Below are 19,915 nucleotides of genomic sequence, written 5' to 3'. Positions count from 1 at the left end.
TACAGGTCGGACCTTAGATGATTCCTGTCAGCATTACTGCAACTGTTCTGGAGAAATTTTACTGATGCAACTCACAACTAATGTCATCTCAGCTCCCCTTAAAGAACAAATGCATAATCAAATCAACCCAGTCAAATTCAGTTACTTACATTTCATTCTGGTCTCAGGTATTCAGCACATATACAGAAAATCCATTTATTATGTTTCTGAAGTTTGTTTTAGTGTTCAAGGCTGAATTACTGTGTCTGGTGCAGAGCTCACCCTGATGGATTTTAATATCTCCCCACTGACAAAGCGAGGGAGGATTTTCTGTCCTGCATGACAGACGCAACGTTAAGAGAATTCATTCAGGCTTTATTGAGCAGGACAGAGTCTCGACTTGCCGATCAATCGGATGCCTCCGGGACGCAGTAAGCTGTCAGCTGTGAGTGAAGACTGAAGGGATGAAGCAGAGAATCCTGGACATCCATCCTCATCACTTCTGCTGCTGTGCTTCTTCCTGCCACCGCTGAGTGACATGGGAGCTCATGGAATATCATGGAAATCAACAATCAATGCAAAATGGTTGCAAAAGCTGGCATCTGCGGATTTATTGCATCTAGAAACTTTTCTTTTGACTTTTACACAGAAGTCTGACATCCAGTATTTTTAGCCTGATCTTCAGTTTGGACAGCAGCAAAGTTCATAAATGTTCAACAATTATTGTTTCCATGCTTTGAGTGAATCCATCTCTACCATCAGAAGGTGAAGCATGTCTGCAGAAATTACTTTCACCCAAAGGTTTGGGATCCTTCTGCTCATCATTGTGTCACTAACTTGTAAACATCACACATCTTGAAGTAACAATAAACTGCCATTGGAAGTAAGCATCAAAGAAACCCAACATTTTCTAGATTTTTCACTACTTTATGCATTGGCAGCACACAACTAGTCCATCAGGTGGGGGACAGAAAAACGGCGCTGCTTGCAGCGAGCACCAGATGTAGAGCATCACATTGGTCATTGCTCCAGTATAACACCACATTCATCCAACTGGCAACGGAAACTCTCCTGAATATCCCATAAAATAAAAAAACCGACCCACACAAACCACTCGGTGGAAAAGTGGCTCCCATCTGGCCTGGGGTACCTGGGGTTCCTCCTTGGCTTGTTACCCATAACTCAATCTTGGTTTAGTGGAAGACAGTGGATGGACAGATATTCTGCCTCTTAGCACAGCTATTGAGGCCCGTAGACATGGACTGTTATCCATACTTATGAACTGTGGAAAGAAGCTGGAGTACCAAGAGAGAAGCACCAGATCCACAGGGAGAACCAACTCAGGGCAGTTTAAGGTCGAATACAGAGCCAGAGCTTCGCTTAAGAGCATCTTCTGCTTTGAGTTGAATCTCTGGTTGTTGATGTGTGAATCTTTGTATGTTTGTGAAGTCAAAAATGTTCATTAATCATTCTTTCACCAGACAGAATAACACCGACTTTGGCATAAATGTGTATTTAATGGTCCACAATAATTCAGCAGAAGGAGTCCAGACATCATCCTGGATGTGTCGGGGGGAGGGAAGTCGAACCTGTTCATACCGGCTCCAGCCTCCTCGCTGTGGCTTTCATTCGCTCCCCGTTATGCTAATGAAGCTGCCGCTCCGTCTCAGGGGGATTTACACCGACACGGTTTTACCAGATCTCTCCAGCGAGGGTCGTTGGAAATGTGATTCAGGAGTCTCAGGGGAAATAAGCTGGTGAGGCTCCGCTCCAGGCAAAGTAATATCCTCAGCCTGTTAGACGGAGCAATAATCTGCAGCGGGCCGGGCTGAGGGAGGCCCGCTCACCTCCTATCCCCCCGAGGGGCTGAGTGACGCTTGGGGAGATTCAGTTGTCGTTTATGAGGCCGCTGTCGATCAGTGTGGGTTCCTGTCACGCAGACGGGAACCAGCAGAGAACCAGAGGTGAAGCCCCAGAGGCTCATGGGAAGGTTTTACAGCAGCAGCTCTGTTAACAACCAGGAACATCCAGACAGAGCGTACGCCCGGCGACCCGCCCGGCGACCCGCCCGGTGATCCGCCCGGCTTCCCGCCCAGCTGCCCGCCCGGTGATCCGCCCGGTGATCCGCCTGGTGATCCGCCCGGCTTCCCGCCCAGCTGCCCGCCCGGTGATCCGCCCGGTGATCCGCCCGGTGATCCGCCTGGCTTCCCGCCCAGCTGCCCGCCCGGTGATCCGCCCGGTGATCCGCCTGGTGATCCGCCCGGCTTCCCGCCCAGCTGCCCGCCCGGTGATCCGCCCGGTGATCCGCCCGGTGATCCGCCTGGTGATCCGCCCGGCTCCACAACCAGCTGGATTATTTAATCTAGTCATGATAACTCAGCAAGGAAACATCAAGAAGGTCAATGAATCCAACGCTTTGCAGAACATGGACGGCTTTGTGATTCTCAGCTTTCAGATTTTCTTCCAAATTAACATGAAATTCGATTCTTCAGTTATTAATGTATTTATTGATCAGAGTTCATAACCAATAACTGGAAAGACGAAACGTTGGATAAAATGCGAGTTGACTTAATTTCATCCAGACTGCAGACGCTTTGAAAACTATCAGACATGATTTAGTTCCACATGTGGAAGAACTGCAATCCAGATCTGTGAGAGAAGATCAGGCCATTCACACCGCCGTGAAAAAATCAGATGTGGGTCCCATTTGCCAGCTGTGTGAAGTTGGTCTGTTGGAGCTGTGTGCCTGCAGAGGAAACCCAGGTTAGATGGAAAAGCATACCACACAGAGTGGCTGTAAAAGCATTATTCACACCTAAACCCACAGTTCAGAACCGAGTCCTCTTCATGTAGAGCTTAGGTTATCTGTTTCATCTCAGTTACTATAAGCAATGTAAGTATTAAGAAAACTATTAATTATCAGCTGTAAATCTCCAGCAGCCATAAACTGTTTCTAGGCAGCAGTTTTTCCTGGATGGACCTTTTCTGAATCGTTTACAGGTTTCTGAGCTGCTTGTCGCTCCCTGAACGCCTCATGCTGCTTCCTGCTCTGCTGCAGGATCTAAATTATGTTTTTAAGTGAATTCCCATTAAGCTTAAAAGCCATTTTTCATTACGCTGCTCCTGTCTGCTGCCCCCCCCCCCAGCATTCAGACAAACAAGAATCACATGAGGAGCTCATCTGCATAACATCTCAGCTGTCAGTGAGTTTCATGTCTCCAGTAGCTGCACTGTCTCCGTTGCCCCTGTTGAAGAACCAAAGCTGTTGATGTCTCTGTGTGTTTAATGGGACATAATTTAGGTTCAGCCATGAGCGTTTAGTTTTCCTCCTGGTTGAGGAGCTTCAGGTTTTTCCACCACTGGTTGTTTTTGTGGCGCTGTGCTCCGAGGAGTGAAGGTTAAAGAGCAGAGCATGATGGATATGATCTCATTAGAAAAGGGAAGCTGGGCTTTAATTTCCTCTTCTGTGCTTCATCTTTATTAACGTCAGAGCGGTCGATGATGAGCCTTCGAAGACAGAAAGCAGAGATGAATTCAGCTCAGCGCTGAAGGCTGAGAGCAGGTCCGGTTCAGGACACACTGCAGCTCTTCACTGCATTTTCTGTTTGTACGTCACTGAATAAAAATACTTTAATTTATTGGTACAGAAATGAAACCATTTTTAAAACATTTTCTGGCACTTTATTGCCAGTTCAGATCAGGAGTTTCCCAGTCATTCCTGTCACCTTTAGGTCAAAATGCCTGAATTTCCTCATCGGCATTCAGTAATTCAGAGGTTCGGTAATGAAACGGTGATTTAGTTCAGGTGCTGGAGATGGGTTGCATCTAGGACAGCAGCTCTGGAAGGCTGGAGTTCGTTAGCTCTGCTCACTGATTGGCCAGTTCATACGATGCCTGCAGCTCATCTTCACTACATGACATTTTAATTTTAACATTTTTACCAGAAATACTAACTACTCTTTTCTATTCTCAGAGGATAACCTGGAACCTTGAAGTGGAGCTCAGGCACCTGGGGAATCTTTCAGCCTGAACACCCTGGGAAGGAAAGCAGAGGTGAGTCAACTGCAGAAGGAAACTCACTAAAATATGAATATTTATCTCCTTACTGTGGAACTCAACAGTCCATCCAGCTGGACGTCTCTGGAGCCTCCAGTTTCTGTCCAATGGACGTATAATCTGTTATCAGAAACAATCTGGTGTTTTTTAATGCCACACATTGGCTTCACTCATTAGGTTTAAGGTTTCTGAGAAGAGCTGCAGAAATGACAGTAAATCCATGGCTGAACTTGAATTGGTTACCAGAACAGTTTGAGATCTTCTGTTTAAAATGACTTTTTCTTGGCTGTGAATCTCTTTCTTTGTTTTGGTTGCATGAAAAGTGCTGCACTAATATTCCTCCCATGACTGGTTTGAAGAATCACTGGCAGGAAACGACAGTCTGACAGCACAGAGTTTTTATGAACTGCTGTTTTATTGGTTTCTTGGAGGGAACGGTGAAGTTGATGCCACTGCTGCCTGCCTTGCAACAAGAAGGGTTTGAATACGGGGCTGAAGTCATTTAAACGAATAAACAGAGTTTGGAGACTCTGCAGTGTTTATTGTTTCAGATTAAAAGCGCAGCGTGATGCATGACCACGACCAGCAGAAAAAACAAATCCTTCGTTGCTTTAAGCTGCTGAATTCCCTCATCTGCTTTACCTTGAATAAATGTTTGAGGAAACTTCAGATTTCTGCTGTTTAGATTCCACAAAGTCGACAAAATCAATTAACATCTAAACATGCGGAGCTTAAACCAAACAAACCCATACACAGAGAAAACAGATCAGATATAATGAGCAACTGCTGGAAAGGTTAGTTTCCATAATAACATTTTAAATAAAAATGTAATAGAAATAACTTCTTTTATCATTTGGAAATGAGCCTCAGTTTTTATCATATTTTAACTTTTTTTTTTACCAACATGCTGCATACTCAGGTTTTAGTTATTTATAAATGCATAAATATGAAGGGCTATTTTATTTTATTTTTTTGGACCTTTCATTAAATAGACCCAATTTGTCCCACAAGTCAAAAATATGTATTACTGTAACACTTCCACCAGGGGGAGCTGTTCTACGGACTCTGTTCATTACTAGGAACAGACATCAGGTTGACCATGAATACAAAATAAAACCTTTTTACTAGCTTTATTTTATTTACAACATTTATTTTTTAAATTGTTTTCCAGATAATATTCTCATAATTATTTATCTTTAAAAGAAAAATAAACTTGCAGAACCCAAATGAGGCCTTAAATTATGTTGAAATTTAAAATGTCTGTGGAATAAACCTGTTGAATCAACAGATCAGTGAGTTGTGGAAAATGTTCCTGCGACGTCCAACATCTGGTGAAAACCCAGAGAGGTGGGAAATGAGTGGAGGGGCCCAAACGGTCAAAGTCAGCAGTCAAACTCAAACACATTGGACCACACAGCGTGGATAATTACTGTAATTTCAGTAACATCTGAGCAGCTGACAAACATGGCTGCCTCCCTGCTGAAGCTGCCCAGATGGGGTCAGAGGTCAGGTTTATGCTCAGAGCTGAGTGATGAAGGGGCGGAGCTTCAGATGCTTAAACGCAGCAGCAGCACATAGAAATATACGATGCAGAACATTTCAGGTGACGCAGCTCCAGCTAGAGCTGCTGCAGGAAACGGCAGCCGTAAAAAGGACTGAAGGAGATCAATCGAGACAAAATCAATGCCAATTAGATATATTTTTTAAGACAACTAATTTTTGAGGAAGAAGAAAATGGAGCCGTCATTGATCCTCACTCATCTGACCTCCAATTGTTTATTTCACGTTAACTGGGGAAGATGCAGCTGGAGAAGAAGAAGCCGATAAACGTGAATCTAAACAAATGGCTGTGTTGCAGAGAAACTGAGTAAAGCAGATAAATGTTTCCTGGTGGACCAGCCTGGGTCCAGGGACGGTTTTCCAGTTGGGTGGAAATGAAGACGACATTTTATTTCAGGAAAACTCTTAAAGGGACAGTGTTCTATATTTACCAGGGATTTCATAACAGTGACTGTTACCGTAAAAATGTTGTTCATATCAAATTTGAGTTAAAGGAAATTTGACGTCATAATTTAACACCAACTTCTGGTTCTGTTCAAAATGAGTTGGGCAGACCCAGCTGTCCTGAGTCCAGATGTCTCCTCCGTTATCCGTGGACAGAGACAAACATTCACTTGTTTTCCCGTCAACCTGGGAACGTTTTCTTTCGGTTTGTTATATTAGAACCATTCAGTTTTCTTAGATTGAAAATAGATTTAAAACCTTTTAAATTTAGATCATCAACATGATTCCTTCAGAATAAGATCCTCAGATGCCCCTCATGGTCAGTGATGCTGAATTCAGCCTGTCACAGTTTGGATGACGCTCTGCTCTGATTGGCTGGAGCTCCAGTGACCAGCCTGGGCCGACCCCACAGACGGAGGCGGCTGACGCCTCCATCCGGAGCGATGATGAGCCGAACATGGCTGACGGGCCGAGTCGGCGTCAGATCTGCTTTGCTGTAGTGATGCCTGTGATGAGGGCGGAGCTGAAGCCCAGAGAGGAAGGTGGAGGTGAGGACGCCGATCACAGAACTGAGACGATCTGAGTGGTGATAAATGTTACCTTCTGAGGTGGGAGAAGAACTTCCCATTTCCCAGAGTTCCATCTGGTTTGGACGCAGCGCGCCTCCTCCTCAGGGGTTAAAAGACACGCTTCGATCCGGCAGGAGTCTGGGAAATTACCTGAGTGGGAAACGCGCGGATAAAAAGATGGATTTGTTCTTGGAGGAGGCAGCAGACTTGACTCGGATGTACCTGCCTTTGAAATGGTTGGTGTCCACCTCAATGCTGCCAATCAGCCCAGGATGACCGAGACGAAACACGGCCCACTCCCAGCCCGGCACCTGGAGGATCCCCTGCTGGTCTGCCTGCAAGGCGACGCCCAGGGAGAAATTTCAAACATTTCACCTGAAGCCTCCATGTAAAACATGAGCGCTTTCATATTTAACTGAAACGCTGATCTGAGCTCAGTGTTTCAGTTCCCAGTTTAAATGATCGTCATTTTCTTCAACTGCGACTTTAACTGGATATTTTGTAGCATCAAATAAATGCATGAGAAATATTTCAGATTAAAAACAAAACGTTTTGGATGCTATTCATGTTGAAACCTTGAGCGTTTTGGGCCGGTCTAATCTGCGGGCTGTTTCCCATCCGTCCGCCATGTTGGCGGCTCGACCGCGTCCTGTAAAAATGGCAGAGGGAAGTAATTCAGACTGGACTGAAGACATGAACGCAGACCAGGCGGTGGACAAACGTCTTTATGTTACAGAGAAATGAGGATAAAATCAATTCTGCCTTTAATCATTGTGTGGTTTAGTGTCGACTCGTCTTCTGCGCTGCTTTAATGATCTGTTTGCACAAACGACTCGCATCCAATCAGTAAACTGAAGTTTTATGTTGGGAAAAATAGAAATTTATAGTTAATTTAAGAAAAAGGGAAAAATCTCATAATTATTCATTAATTATTAACATAACAATCACAAATATTACATATTGATTCTTTAACTTTCGTATATTCTTTTATTCCTGTTCCTAAGTTTGATTACCGATCAGTGGACAGTTGTGTGTTTTTATGTCTAACTGCTGTTCAGCCGAAGCCTTAAAGTGTCTCTGGAACCAGAAGGACTCGGATTCCTACTGGACTGACTTCTGGTCAGAAACTAGAGGAGGTTTCTGAAGTTTGTTTTGTAGTTTAGTAATGTTTAAATATAATTTCATGCATTCAAAGAGAAAACATTTTACTGAAGTCTGTGTGAATTCAGACTTTCTTCTTTAAACATTGTGGTTCCCTGATCTGACCTCTTGGTGGAAGGTCAAGTGATTGACTTAAATCCAACCAATCATGTTGCGCGGATGTCCAAAGTGGGCGTCGCTGTAGCCGAGGCAGACTCCCCCATTGGTCATCGCTACGAGGTCGACGTCCTGATTGGTCGGGACGGAAGACCAATCCCTCTGCCCGACACCGAACACCCTGAGTCTGGCTATTCCTCCATCTGGAAGAAATCAGAGCATTTTACTCGTCATGTGATCATTTATTGAGGCCAGAGTCTCCAGCCATCCATGTCTGTCCTGATTGTGTGTTTGTAACGTACCTGGATGCATGTTGAGGCGCAGGTGTGTGACTCTGCTCCTGCTGCTGACCCTGAAGTAGTTGTGGCAGCGTTCTGCGTATCCAGGCTGCAGCGGCGCCACGCCCACCAGCTCCGGCCAAACCTCCGAGCTCAGCTGGCGATCAGAAACCGTCAGTCAGCCGTCATCCATCAGCACCACCACATGATGTCTGTCAGCGCCGACTCCCATTTAGCAGAGGTCATGTATCACCACGATGACATGTTTTTGATCTATTATACCACCGACAGTTACCTTGGCAACAGCAGCCATCTGAGCTGCAGTGGCGGCCATGCCGGTCCGATCTTCCCCGGGAGTGAACGAGGGCAGCTCATCTGGTCAGGAGGACGACTTTAACTCACTTATATCAACACATTTCACACTTAAGTAGGAGAATGATGTGTGGAGGCAAAGGAAGAGAAGATGGAGAGCGTTTAGGTCCAGTAGACGGGAAGGACTGATGATCGGTACCGAGGCAGGTGGCCTGGATGGAGACGTAGGGCGAGTGGTTTCCAGTGAAGAAAGACGTGTCCACATCAAGTCCATGAATCAAACCAGGGACTCCCAGCTGAATGATGCACCAGTCATGACCTTCAGGGAGCAAAAGCAGCCATGTTTACGCTTCATTCTGTAAAATCTGCATGGAGTTTACATGCAGATGGATGGGGAAGAAATGGGGATGAAATGTTTGAGGTTTATGTGATTTGACTTTATTCTTGAAAATGACCTGCTGTGGTTTTAGGTTTAATATCTTTTATCAAACTGCTTTCTGATGGAGACACAGAAAGCAGGGATAGGATGTGAAGTGGAACCAAAACATAACCACAGGATTTTACAAAAATAAATATCTGAAAAGTGTGGTGTAGATTTATTCTCAGCCCTGAATCAGAACTAGAATCATATTCACCTTCAGGACCGTTGGAGGTTTGATCGTTTTTCTCCATCTGTCTTTATAAAACATCTCAAGTTCATTTAGGCTGAAGGAGAACATCTGGTGCTGAATGCAAATGTTTGCCACACTTTTCAGATTCTGAATTGGTGAAAATGTTTAAAACCTTCTCCACTTTTCTTTTAGCAATTATCCTTCTAGTTCAACAAGAAAATGTTTTTATGATGAAGAGACAAATATGAAAAACGTTTGAAACTAATTTTATAATAACTTTTTCTGTTCTGTTTCCATTGAACTGGTTTTAATCTCATTACTGTAAAAACAGAATTTGACTCAAAATAAACTTTAACAGTTTCTGTCTGAGTTTCTCTGGATGAATCTGATCTGAGGTCAGAATCGGACGATGTTCAGCGTGATGCGAGTTTTACGGCGTTTGGTTTCAGACGCTGACCAGGGATCCTCTTCCTCCTCGTCTCCCATCCGTCCATCCACTTCCCAAACTCTGTGAAGGCCGACGGGATGAACTGCGGAGGCTCTCGCTGTGAAAACACAGGCTGCAGATGTTTGGGGAGTGACGGCAGCGAAACAAACGGTAATAAACCGTTTCAGGTAAAGGACAGCGTGAAAACAACTGAGCTCACTTAGAATTAAAATATTACTTCATAACTTTTGGCTTTAAACGTATCGACGTCTTTAAACGTGGTTGTCGAGCCAAAGATTTGAAACATTTGATTTACAGCTGTTTTGGCTCAGTAGCTTGTGGATGTTTTCCAGATTTAATGATCTTTTTACTTAAGCAGATCAAATCCTGCAGGTAAAATCAGACGTTCACCTTCAGCAGGTTCTTCGCCGGAGCAAACCATTCATCTGTGGCAAAAATAACCTGCAGGAATCACACCAAGCACAGGTTAGAACAATGAAACTTAAAGTTGTTTTAATGTTGCTGGTTGAATTTATTTCATTTAAGACTAAAAATTTCAGATTGAACAAATTGTACATACATTTTATTCTCTTTCTGGGTTTCCTTAGCAGATTGTAAATGTTGTAAATTTCATCATTTGAGATCAACTTCAGTGCAAACACAGTAACAATCATGCTTTGCAATATCAGAAAACCCCTGCAGGAGGCCGTTTTAATAGGTACAGAGTGGAGTTCATCATTCCTCCATGCAGAGCCGCCAAAAGGTTCAAGATGCTTCAAATTTTGACTTTTTTGTCTTATGCTAATATTTTGTCCTCCATCTGGAAAACAATCTGACAGTTTCACCTAAATTTTACTTTCTCTTCTCTACATTATTCACCTTCCCTCCCTCCGTCTCGCAGGCCAGGTCGTTAAACTGCAAGAAGTCCGGTTCTGCTGCAGCCGTCGCCCGTCTCTCTGCCATCCTGGAGTTTTTCCTCGGTTTTCTCAGAGGTGAGCAGAAAGTTGAGAGCTGCTGCTTTTCCTGCTGAACCTTGAAATAAAAGTCCCATGTGGCTGCAGCCCAGCGGGTCCAAAGTCCAGCAGCTGTTTGTTCTGACAGGCTGACTCTGGGTTCAAGTTCAGGAAAACTTTATTATCCCTTAAAGGTGAATTCTGATGTTTTCCATAATTCAGAAGGAGCCTCCACCAAGTAGTCAGTTGATATTCTGATTTACTGAGAAGCAGCTGTAAAAAAAAACTTCATCTAATTTAATTTTACAGGTGAATTCAGTTAGAAATGGAATAAAGTCTCACCTGAGATTTAATGTGTTCAGATTAGAAATAATGTCACTTTGGTCAGATTCCACCATCTAGTGGAGATGATATGTAATTACACCATAATTACTGCAGCTTTACAAGATGAACTGATTTAATTCACTGAATTTAGTCATTTTAAGCAAATAATCAGGTTAAATAAAAACGTTTTCTGTCCAAGGAAACTCTGCTGACTCCACTGAGTGAAGGATCTTTGCAGCAGTAACTCCTACAAATGGAGCAAAGGAATCAAATTTAAAATATAGATTTATATGTTACACATTTACTAACATTTCACTGCACCACTCTGCAATATAAATGTATAATCTGTTCTTCACAGCTGCTAAATATTTCTTCCAGTAAACGAGGAAATGGACTCGGTTTTAGGAGATGAACCTGGAGATCAGAGGATTTTATTATCTGATAAAAGGCCATGAATGTTTATAAAAAATAACAATTCAGACCAGAAACACATTAAATTAAACTTCAGGACCATTTTGGAGAGAAAAGAGTTTTATTTCCATTTTATTGTCCCAGTGAACATAACCTGTTTTTACAGACGACAGTGATGTCTAATAAACTTCATGTCCAGAAAGCAAACCTTCCCTGAGAGGAAGGAACCAGGAAGGATCGTTTACCTGTTGATCTCAGGTCGGGCTGGTTTCCACCTCATCGTTACCTGAGTTCAACTCAAGCTGATAAAAGATAAACTGCTCCTGCTGCACATTTCCGGATTAAAATACACACTAGTCTTGTAATTTTCTGAGAAAGTGAGTTTGTGTTTTTTGTTTGCTATGAACCAAATTCATCAGAATTTACAGAAACGACCAACTGAAGCAAATCAATAATGAATATATAACTGATAAACGGTGACAAATGAACATCAATTTGTTTTCAATAACGGGCATTAAAGTGTTAAAATGCAACAGCGCCTCCTACAGTCACAGAGTTATGGTGCAACCCCAGGTTTAATACTCACGATGCGTTTAAAGACGGCTCAGAAAAACACATTACTGCATGTTAACAACGGATTAAACGGCTGTGATGGCGTCATGGTAACAGATCTGTTGGTGTTTTCTAATCCTGCTGCTCTGGGATCTGTGGATATCGTTTGGTTTCATAGAAAACGTGTAACAGCTTAACTTACCTATTCACATAGAAGGTTTTAGTTATGCACAGCTATAATTATGTAAAGCTGTTATATTTACACTGAAACGGCTTTAAAGTTTCTTTGAAGCTGCTGAACACAGAGACACTGAGGCTCCAGACCACAAACCAAAACTGGGATAAACGGGTTCAGTAAATGTGGCGCAGAAGGTGTAGAGATGCTTCAACCTGCCAAAGGACACGTTGTAGAAGGACAGCGTTCCTGCAGGATGGTCCAGATAAACCCCCACCCTGTGGGGGGCGGAGGGGGAGGGGATGGTTGTTTCTCTGTTCACATGCCAGACGGCGAACCCAAACACATCGGAGCACTCCAACGTCCAGGACTGATCATTCCTTCCAAACCGGCAGTCCTCACTTTTCCCACTTCGCTTGATTCCTTTGCAGCTCACAGAGATGAGAGCTGCTCCCTTCCACTCCACCTCCCAGTAGCAGCGACCAGTCAGGCCATTTCTGCACATGAGCTGCCAGCAGGTCTGGAACCTGTTTGGGTGGTCGGGGTACGGCTGCTCGTCCTCCACCTGCCGAATCTCCGTGTTGTTGTCAGAGAGGCGGAGATGTCTGTTCACCGAATTCATGTCCACTTCAAGTTCACCCCAATCTGATGGAGATGGAAGATTAGTCACAATAAAACAGTTTCCAGCTTTATATTTAATCGTTTATGAAACTTACACTTTCTCACATCAGGCTTTAGCCTGAGCTCTCCGCCTTGGTCCAAACTGCAGAGAAAACGGCAACAATAAAGTTTTAGGTTTACTTGTTTCTCATGTATTTAGTAACTGTGAGACTCATCATTTTTCTGATTTTCTATGATAAATTGTTCGCTAATAGAGAGAATTATAACTGATATTTCAAAATCAGAAAAGTGTTTAAACTGGGGGCCTCAGAAAGTTGGAGGGGAAAAAATAAAAGAATCAAAAACCTTAAAATACAAGTTAAAGTAATTTATTAAAATTTTATTTCTGATGCTCATTTTCTGATTGGCTGACAGTCGAATTCATCAAACTGCTTTGCTCCTCGAGCTAGCTTAGCTAGCGAGAAATAAATAATAAAATGTCATAATTCCCATCTGAGTGTAGATCTGCAGGTAGAGTTCATGTGTAATGACCTCAGATTAGCCAGTTTCCACTGTTTCTGCTCACAGGACAGCATTTGCTTCCCTACGACTCCTGGATGGTTGTAGCTCAGGTCCAGTTCTGTCAGGTGAGACGGGTTGGAGCTCAGGGCCGATGCCAGGTAGCCGCAGCCTTTTCCTGTCACCAGACAGCCTGACAGTCTGGTGTTTGAGACGCATCATGAGTTATGTTCAAGTCTACAAAGAGTCATAAACACACCAGGTTGGACCCACCTGAGCGTCTGCAGCGTGCAGTGCGGCGTCCCCAGCCCCCTGCACAGCTGCTGCACTCCTGCGTCTCTCAGGTTGTTGTTGCTCAGGTCCAGCTCTCTCAGTTTGCTGAGAACTGAGGATATGTATGAACAGCATCTTTCTGAGAGTTGGCATCCACACAGTCTAGAAAAATAAAAACGTTAAACAGGATTAATGAACAGAGAACTTCATGGATTTCAGTTTGTTTTAAGTCTTATTTTGAATGTTTTTATCCAGTAACTGAGCTCCTCAACAGCTATGCTGAACTATGATTTTCTGTGTTCTGCCTTTTAAAAACAGAGTAAATCTTGAAGATAAGATGCAAAAAATGTATAAACAATGGAGGGAATTGATAATTAATTTTATCTCCATTTTGCACAGTAATAATGGGACGACTGGCATGAAATTCACACCAAATGCTGGAAACAAGCTGCAGGTGTTGCATTTGGAAAAATGATAAAAAGAAGAATTATTCAAGAAAACATGGAATTAGAAAGTTGTTTCAGGCAAAAGGCATGAGAAAACATATTGAAGTGCATTTAGGAAGCAGCTTTAAACTACCAGTCAAACCCAAAAGGACTGGTGTCGGTACTGGATCTGTCCCAGTTTGATCAGATGAGAACCTAAAATCTGGATTCTGTTCTAAGTGAAGGTAGAAGAAACTGAAGGGTGTGAATTTCATGTCGGTTGCCCAGTTAGTTTGCTGCGTATTTGTCTGGATCTTAATGATCTCAACACAAACTGTGAATCAAGAGGTAAGTGCTAGAAGGCTTCGTGATAAAAGCAACGAACATGAGCGTCTCCATCTGACAGTGTTTGTTCTTCAGTTCAGCACAGAGCCGCTGCAGCCCCGACTCGCCCAGGTTGTTGTTGCTCATGTTCAGAGATCTGAGGCTGCAGGAGGGAGAGCTGAGCACCGAGGCCAGAGTTTCACAGCTGTGCTCTGAGAGGCTGCATGCCGTCAAGCTGCAAACACAATTTCACAATGAGAATCGTTTTATTTTAACACGTCTGCATCTGATTGGATGTACTGCTGACCTACTTTTAAAATCATCTTCCTTTATTTAAAATTTTGGTCAACTTGTTGAGGAAAAGCCATTTTGGTTTCTCTGACCTGAGCCTCTCCAGCTTGCAGTACGGACTCCTCAGTCCCTCAGAAAGCTGCTTCAGGCCGACGTCCTGCAGGTTGTTGTAATTTAAATCCAGACTCTGGAGCCTCAAACTCTTTGAACTGAGACATGAGGAAAGAGCCTCACAGCTCCTCTGTGACAGGCTGCAGTCAGCCACCCTGAAGAACAAATGATTACTCTGATTGTTACTGCTAGCTAGAAAGTTCTGCCTAAAGCAGAAAGCAGAAACATTAGCTCTATTGACGCTAACGTGCTACACTAAAATGGTATTTAGAGAAAGCTAATGCTAATGCTTAAAAAAGTTGGCAAAATGGCTGACTAAATTAGCAATTACAGTTTATATGGGGGAATAATTTAGGGGAAACTAAGTGCACTAAACATTTTCAAAGTTAAAACTGCTAAGTAATAAATGATCTCTGCTGTTAGCAGATTGGTGGAGGTTGACCAGCAGATGCTTCGTGCCTCAGTGATTCCAGCCCACACTGTTGATCCAACATCCCAGAGGACAACGCCGTCATTCCTGCGTCCTCCAGGTCGTTATGACTCAGGTCCACTTCTCTCAAGCAGCAAGACTGCGAACCAAGCACTGAGGACAGAGCTTCACAGGTTTTCTCAGACAGGGTGCAGTCACGTAGCCTGAAAAACAGTTACATAAAACTCAAAATGACTCTGATTTGCATTGAGTCATTTTTGTGCGAGTCCGTCACCTACAGAGTTTTGTTGGAGGCTTTCACCACTGGCAGCAGCATCAGCAGAGCCTCCTCTGAAGCAGAGTACTTCTTCAGGTCAAACACGTCCAGACCTTTTTCTGATGACAGTAGGATGAAGACCAGAGCCGACCACTGAGCCGGAGACAGTTTCCGTGTGCTAAGACTTCCTGATCTCAGGTACTGCTGGATCTCATCCACCAGGGAGCGGTTGTTCAGTTCATTCAGACAGTGGAACAGGTTGATGCTTTTCTCCGCAGACAGACCATCACTGATCTTCTTCTTGATGTATTCAGCCGTTTCCTGATTTGATTGCGAGACGTTTGCTGTTTGTGTCTGCAGGCCTCGGAGCAGCGTTTGATTGGCCGGCAGTGAAAGACCTATCAGTATGCGAAGGACTAGATCAAGGTGACCATTGGGACTTTGTAAAGCTTTGTCTACAGCAGTTTGGTGAAGTTTTCTTACATTAGGCTGGTTTTTAAAGGCCTTAGACACCCTTTGCTTTGGCTGTCTGTCATCCAGCAGGTTGACTCCTGAGTTCACGAAGGTCAGATGGACATGAAGAGCAGCCAGAAACTCCTGGACACTCAGATGGATGAAGCAGAACAACTTATCCTGGTAAATCCCTCTCTCCTCCTTAAAGATCTGTGTGAACACGCCTGAATAAACTGAAGCCGCCTTGATATCAATGCCAGATCCTGCCAGGTCGGTTTCATAGAAGATCAGGTTTCCTTTCTGCAGCTGATCAAAAGCCAGTTTCCTCAGAGACTCGATCATCTTCTTGCTCTCTGGGCTCCAGGTTAAATCCGTCTCTGCTCCCCCTTCATATTTCAGTTGCTTTACTTTGCTCTGCACCAGCAGGAAGTAGATGTATAACTCCGTCAGGGTCTTGGGCAGCTCTCTTCCTTGTCTGGTTTTCAGTACGTTTTCCAGAACGGTGGCGCTGATCCAACAGAAAACCGGGATGTGGCACATGATGCGGAGGCTTTGTGACATCTTGATGTGGGAGATGACCATGCTGGCCTGCTTCTGGTCTACAAACCTCTTCCTGAAATACTCCTCCTTCTGTACGTCAGTGAACCCTTTTACATCCGTAACTATGTCAACGCACTCAGGAGGGATCTGATTGGCCGCTGCAGGTCGTGTGGTTATCCAGAGGCGAGCGGAGGGCAGCAGCTTCCCCCTGATCAGGTTTGTCAGCAGGACGTCCAGAGAGGTGGACTCGGTCACGTCGGTCAGGACCTCATTGTTGCTGAAGTCCAGAGGAAGTCGACACTCATCCAACCCGTCAAATATGAACACGATCTGGAAGTCGTTAAATCTGCAGATTTGTGCTTCTTTGGATTCATTGAAGAAGTGATGAACAAGTTCAACCAAACTGAACCGTTTCTCTCTAAGAACGTTGAGTTCTCTGAAAGTGAAGGGGAAAATGAACTGGATGTCCTGGTTGCTCCGGTTTTCAGCCCAGTCCAGAGCGAATTTCTGCGTCAGGAACGTTTTCCCAATTCCAGCGACTCCCTTGGTCATCACCGTTCTGATTGGTTTATCTTTTTCAGGTGAAGCTTTAAAGATGTTTTCCTGTCTGATGGTTTTTTCTTGAACGCGCTGCTTCCTGGACGCTGCTTCGATCTGCCGGACCTCGTGCTCTTCGTTGATCTCCCGATCGCCTCCCTCTGTGATGTACAGCTCTGTGTAGATCTGGTTCAGCAGTGTTGGGTTTCCTGCTTTAGCGAGTCCCTCAAACACACAGCAGAATCTTTTCCTCAAGCTGGACTTCAGCTTTTGTGTGCATTCTGTTGCACAGGTTCCTAAAAAAGTCAACGAGATTAGCAGCAGAACCTCGAACTGCAATAATTAATAGTTATTTAGAATAATTATAAATTTGGAACAGATATGGCTGTGATGTATTTTTATATGTCGGCATCATATAAAAATATAAACTGAAAATGTCTCACTGTTCCACAGACAGTCGGCCAGGTCGTCTTTCCTCATCCTCCTCAGGAAGTGGAGCGACAGCTTCAGAAACGCCTCCCTGCTGCCTTTGGCCTGTTCTGGGTCTGCAGTGCTGCTCTCATCTTCTTTCTCCTGATTTTCTGCAGCTTCTGAATAATCTGAGCTCAGAATCAGCTGAAACTTCTGCAGCTCATTTCTCATAAAAGTCATAAGGTTTTCCTCAAGCGTCTGGAACAGACACACATTCAGTTTAATCAGATTATATAGAAACATGAACAAAGTTGCTGAATTTCTTTCATTGTTTGGATCTGCCATAGCAACCAGCTGCTTTAGGGAACTTTCTCTGATGAACCTGTTGCAGACTAAATGCTGCTAAAGAAGCTAATTTAACCTTCAAATGTTGAAATAAAAACAGCAAATTAACTTATGATGCTTTGAGAAAAGCAACCAACACAGACTCAACTATTTCTCTTTGTGCCATTAATTATATTACTGTCCACTGTATTGATAGAGCCTGCCTCTTCTGATCACTTGCTGTAACACAGAACGTGGCACCAATAAATCAATAAGGCAGAAAGAAATGTGTCTGGTAGTTAGACTGGTTGAGCTCTACAGCTTTAGATTGTTTTTTCTTTATCTTGTCAGTTTGTGTAATAACTGTTTGTCTTTACCTTAAACACAGAGCTCAGCTCTTTTTGATGCTGCTCTCTAGCAGATTCAGCACCAGACTCATCTGGGAACTCTTGGCTGCAAAGAGAAATTTAGATTTAAACTAATATAAGATCATCCAAAAATGTAACTATGATTCAAATTCAACCCTCTACCTGCTATGAAAAGTTTGACGTCTGTTTTTAAACTGTGTTGCAATCTCCATGGAGGAGTCGCTCTTCATCGACGAGCTGGGCCCAGGGGAGCCTGGAGCTTTACTGTCAGCCAAAGAAATGAACAGATTGTGATGGAAACGTGACAAACAAACTGTTATATTTGCTGCTGGTCTTTCAGGAAAAGCATCTTCTTCTTCTGTTTTGATCTAATCTGAAACCCAGAGTAATGTTTGCTACAGTTCAGTTAAACAGAAACAAATTTACATATCTGATTGGGTCAAAACTCTTTTTTCAAAGACTTTGTTCTTTCCAAAACCTTTAATCACTCACAGGATTTTGGACTTTTATTCAATGATGTTTTGTTATCGGAATAAAAGAATAAAAGAAACGACTTTCCAGTCGTTTCCCGTTGGACAGGCTGTCCTTCCTAATCCAGGTTTAATCCTGGCTCTCCAGCTCTTCTTCCCTTAACTGACAATAATTCAGTTCAGTTTATTTATTTATCCCAACTTGTCTAAGGAGCTGATTCCATTTATTCACTGACAGTAAAACCTGATTAAAGCCAAACTGTGCTGATTTACAGAGCATCATTTATTCCCTCTTGTTACTGCAGTAATAGTTTCCCTCACTGAGGCAGCAGCCAAATCATCGAAAACTCAAACTACGTCCATGGCATCTGAAACTATTCCACAAACATGTTTATTTCTTGTAAAATAGTCAGAAACTACTTTTTATTATAAATATCAACAAACATTGATCATTTTCTTGAAGCCTGACAATATGTAGACATAAAACAACATATTTGAGGTAAAAATAACTTTTTTCTCCTTAAGAAAACTACACCCAGTTTTCACCTGACAATGTGAACCTGAGGTTCATGTAACATGAAACGCTTTAACAGACATACCGGGTTTCTATAGAAGGTGCTGGTTTGAAATCCTCTGGTATGTTGAGAAATTTGTCGCTTTTCAAAGACACTCCAGGAGGTTGGAGTCTCGGTTCTGGTCCAGTTCCAGAGCATTCGCTTTCGTGTTCCTGCTCAGAGCTTTAAAACAACAAACTGGTCACTGGGAATGTGAGTCACAGGAAGTTACAGAATAAAACTTTTCTTACTGCGTCTTACGAGGCGAGTTACTAAAATCCATATCAAAGTCTTTGGAGCGTTTATTCCTCAGTGGCTTCCAGGTTGGTTCAGATCCACTGGATCCAAATGAGTCACAAAGCGGAGAGTTGAAATGCAGCGTCAGAAAAATGAGCAGGCAGTCTGAGATTATAATCTCACCTCTGAGCTTCACCCTGAGGCTCCTCTTCCACCCCGAGCGTTTCAGGTGGCGCGCTCATTTCTCACCTTGTCACAAAGAATAACATGCTGAGTCGTCACTTACTGTCAAGTTATTCCCTTCAATATGCCACACATACAGTATTATTAACCATTTAATTTGAATTAGGAAGATACATTAGGGAGGCAAAATGAGCCATTTGAGGATCCATTAGGTTTTAAATGCTTTGAGGAACAAACTCAGTGAATATTTAACACTCATCTTAGTGCAAAGTTCTCTGGGTAGTTTTGACACTTCCTGCATTTTTTCACTGATTACAGTGTTGATATTATATAAGAACGACACAAAGATGTATGTTCAGTACTTTATGATTATTGGGCTTTACCAAAAAAACATTTTTGTGCAGCATTCACATTTACAAACACACCAAACCCCAGTTTGAAGCTACAATGGGAACCAGTTAACAGATTTACAGATCTGACCTGCTGATCTAACTTTCAGTAGAAATTCCTCGGCTGTCCGTCGTCCGGAGAGTCGGCGCTGATTACTCCTCGTCAGGCCAGATGACATTTGGCTCATCGATGCGCTCTGAGCCTCTTAACCGCAGCGTTAATGATGAAAACTCATCAGACATGAAACCAGTCTGTCCTGTCATGAAGCAAGGAGGAGCTTTTGGGAAAATACTTACAGTTCCTGTTTGTCC

The 19,915-nt window shown here is 43.3% G+C and overlaps 2 protein-coding genes across 3 annotated transcripts; both read right to left on the bottom strand.

Annotated features, from left to right (window-relative positions):
• Positions 1–5,150: 5,150 nt before the first annotated feature.
• On the bottom strand, positions 5,151–10,572 carry allc (allantoicase). The gene is made up of 11 exons (XM_014999644.2): positions 10,373–10,572; positions 9,905–9,955; positions 9,524–9,611; positions 8,655–8,774; positions 8,439–8,518; positions 8,168–8,300; positions 7,913–8,068; positions 7,184–7,257; positions 6,835–6,943; positions 6,640–6,758; positions 5,151–6,562 (listed from the first exon to the last, which is right to left on the bottom strand). Exons 1-11 carry the CDS (start codon positions 10,454–10,456, stop codon positions 6,383–6,385), a joined length of 1,194 nt encoding a protein of 397 aa, XP_014855130.2. The 5' UTR covers positions 10,457–10,572; the 3' UTR covers positions 5,151–6,382.
• Positions 10,573–11,283: 711 nt separating this feature from the next.
• On the bottom strand, positions 11,284–19,852 carry LOC106925345 (NACHT, LRR and PYD domains-containing protein 3-like). Of its 2 annotated transcripts, XM_014999639.2 has the most exons (15): positions 19,695–19,852; positions 19,215–19,280; positions 19,046–19,132; positions 18,840–18,977; positions 17,933–18,034; positions 17,780–17,855; positions 17,111–17,336; positions 15,160–16,963; positions 14,911–15,084; positions 14,433–14,606; positions 14,111–14,284; positions 13,301–13,462; positions 13,061–13,228; positions 12,625–12,671; positions 11,284–12,553 (listed from the first exon to the last, which is right to left on the bottom strand). In XM_014999639.2, exons 2-15 carry the CDS (start codon positions 19,271–19,273, stop codon positions 12,009–12,011), a joined length of 3,936 nt encoding a protein of 1,311 aa, XP_014855125.2. In that variant the 5' UTR covers positions 19,274–19,280; positions 19,695–19,852; the 3' UTR covers positions 11,284–12,008. The 2 variants fall into 2 exon arrangements, with proteins under 2 accessions (XP_014855125.2, XP_087857859.1); XM_088001733.1 differs by lacking the exon at positions 19,695–19,852 and having other exon boundaries at positions 19,056–19,132; positions 19,215–19,256.
• Positions 19,853–19,915: the final 63 nt, after the last annotated feature.

The sequence above is a fragment of the Poecilia mexicana genome, unplaced genomic scaffold (assembly GCF_051168715.1).
Source record: "Poecilia mexicana isolate PSO_F unplaced genomic scaffold, ASM5116871v1 scaffold_21, whole genome shotgun sequence".
NCBI lineage: Eukaryota > Metazoa > Chordata > Actinopteri > Cyprinodontiformes > Poeciliidae > Poecilia > Poecilia mexicana.
The sequence above is the reverse complement of the archived record's forward strand: the minus strand, read 5'-3'. Positions and strand labels throughout refer to the sequence as shown.

What these genes read in the sequence shown, in the direction of transcription:
- allc (XM_014999644.2), bottom strand. Translation starts at nt 10,456, where the DNA reads ATGGCAGAGAGACGGGCGACGGCTGCAGCAGAACCGGACTTCTTGCAG. An exon ending in CATCCAGGCCACCTGCCTCG is followed by an intron (nt 8,519 to 8,654) that starts GTACCGATCATC and finishes CCTCCTGACCAG; the next exon opens with ATGAGCTGCCCTCGTTCACT. An exon ending in ACATCCGCGCAACATGATTG is followed by an intron (nt 7,258 to 7,912) that starts GTTGGATTTAAG and finishes CCATTTTTACAG; the next exon opens with GACGCGGTCGAGCCGCCAAC.
- LOC106925345 (XM_014999639.2), bottom strand. Translation starts at nt 19,273, where the DNA reads ATGAGCGCGCCACCTGAAACGCTCGGGGTGGAAGAGGAGCCTCAGGGT. An exon ending in AGCTGAGCTCTGTGTTTAAG is followed by an intron (nt 17,337 to 17,779) that starts GTAAAGACAAAC and finishes TGTCTGTTCCAG; the next exon opens with ACGCTTGAGGAAAACCTTAT. An exon ending in TGGAAACTGGCTAATCTGAG is followed by an intron (nt 12,672 to 13,060) that starts GTCATTACACAT and finishes TTTTCTCTGCAG; the next exon opens with TTTGGACCAAGGCGGAGAGC.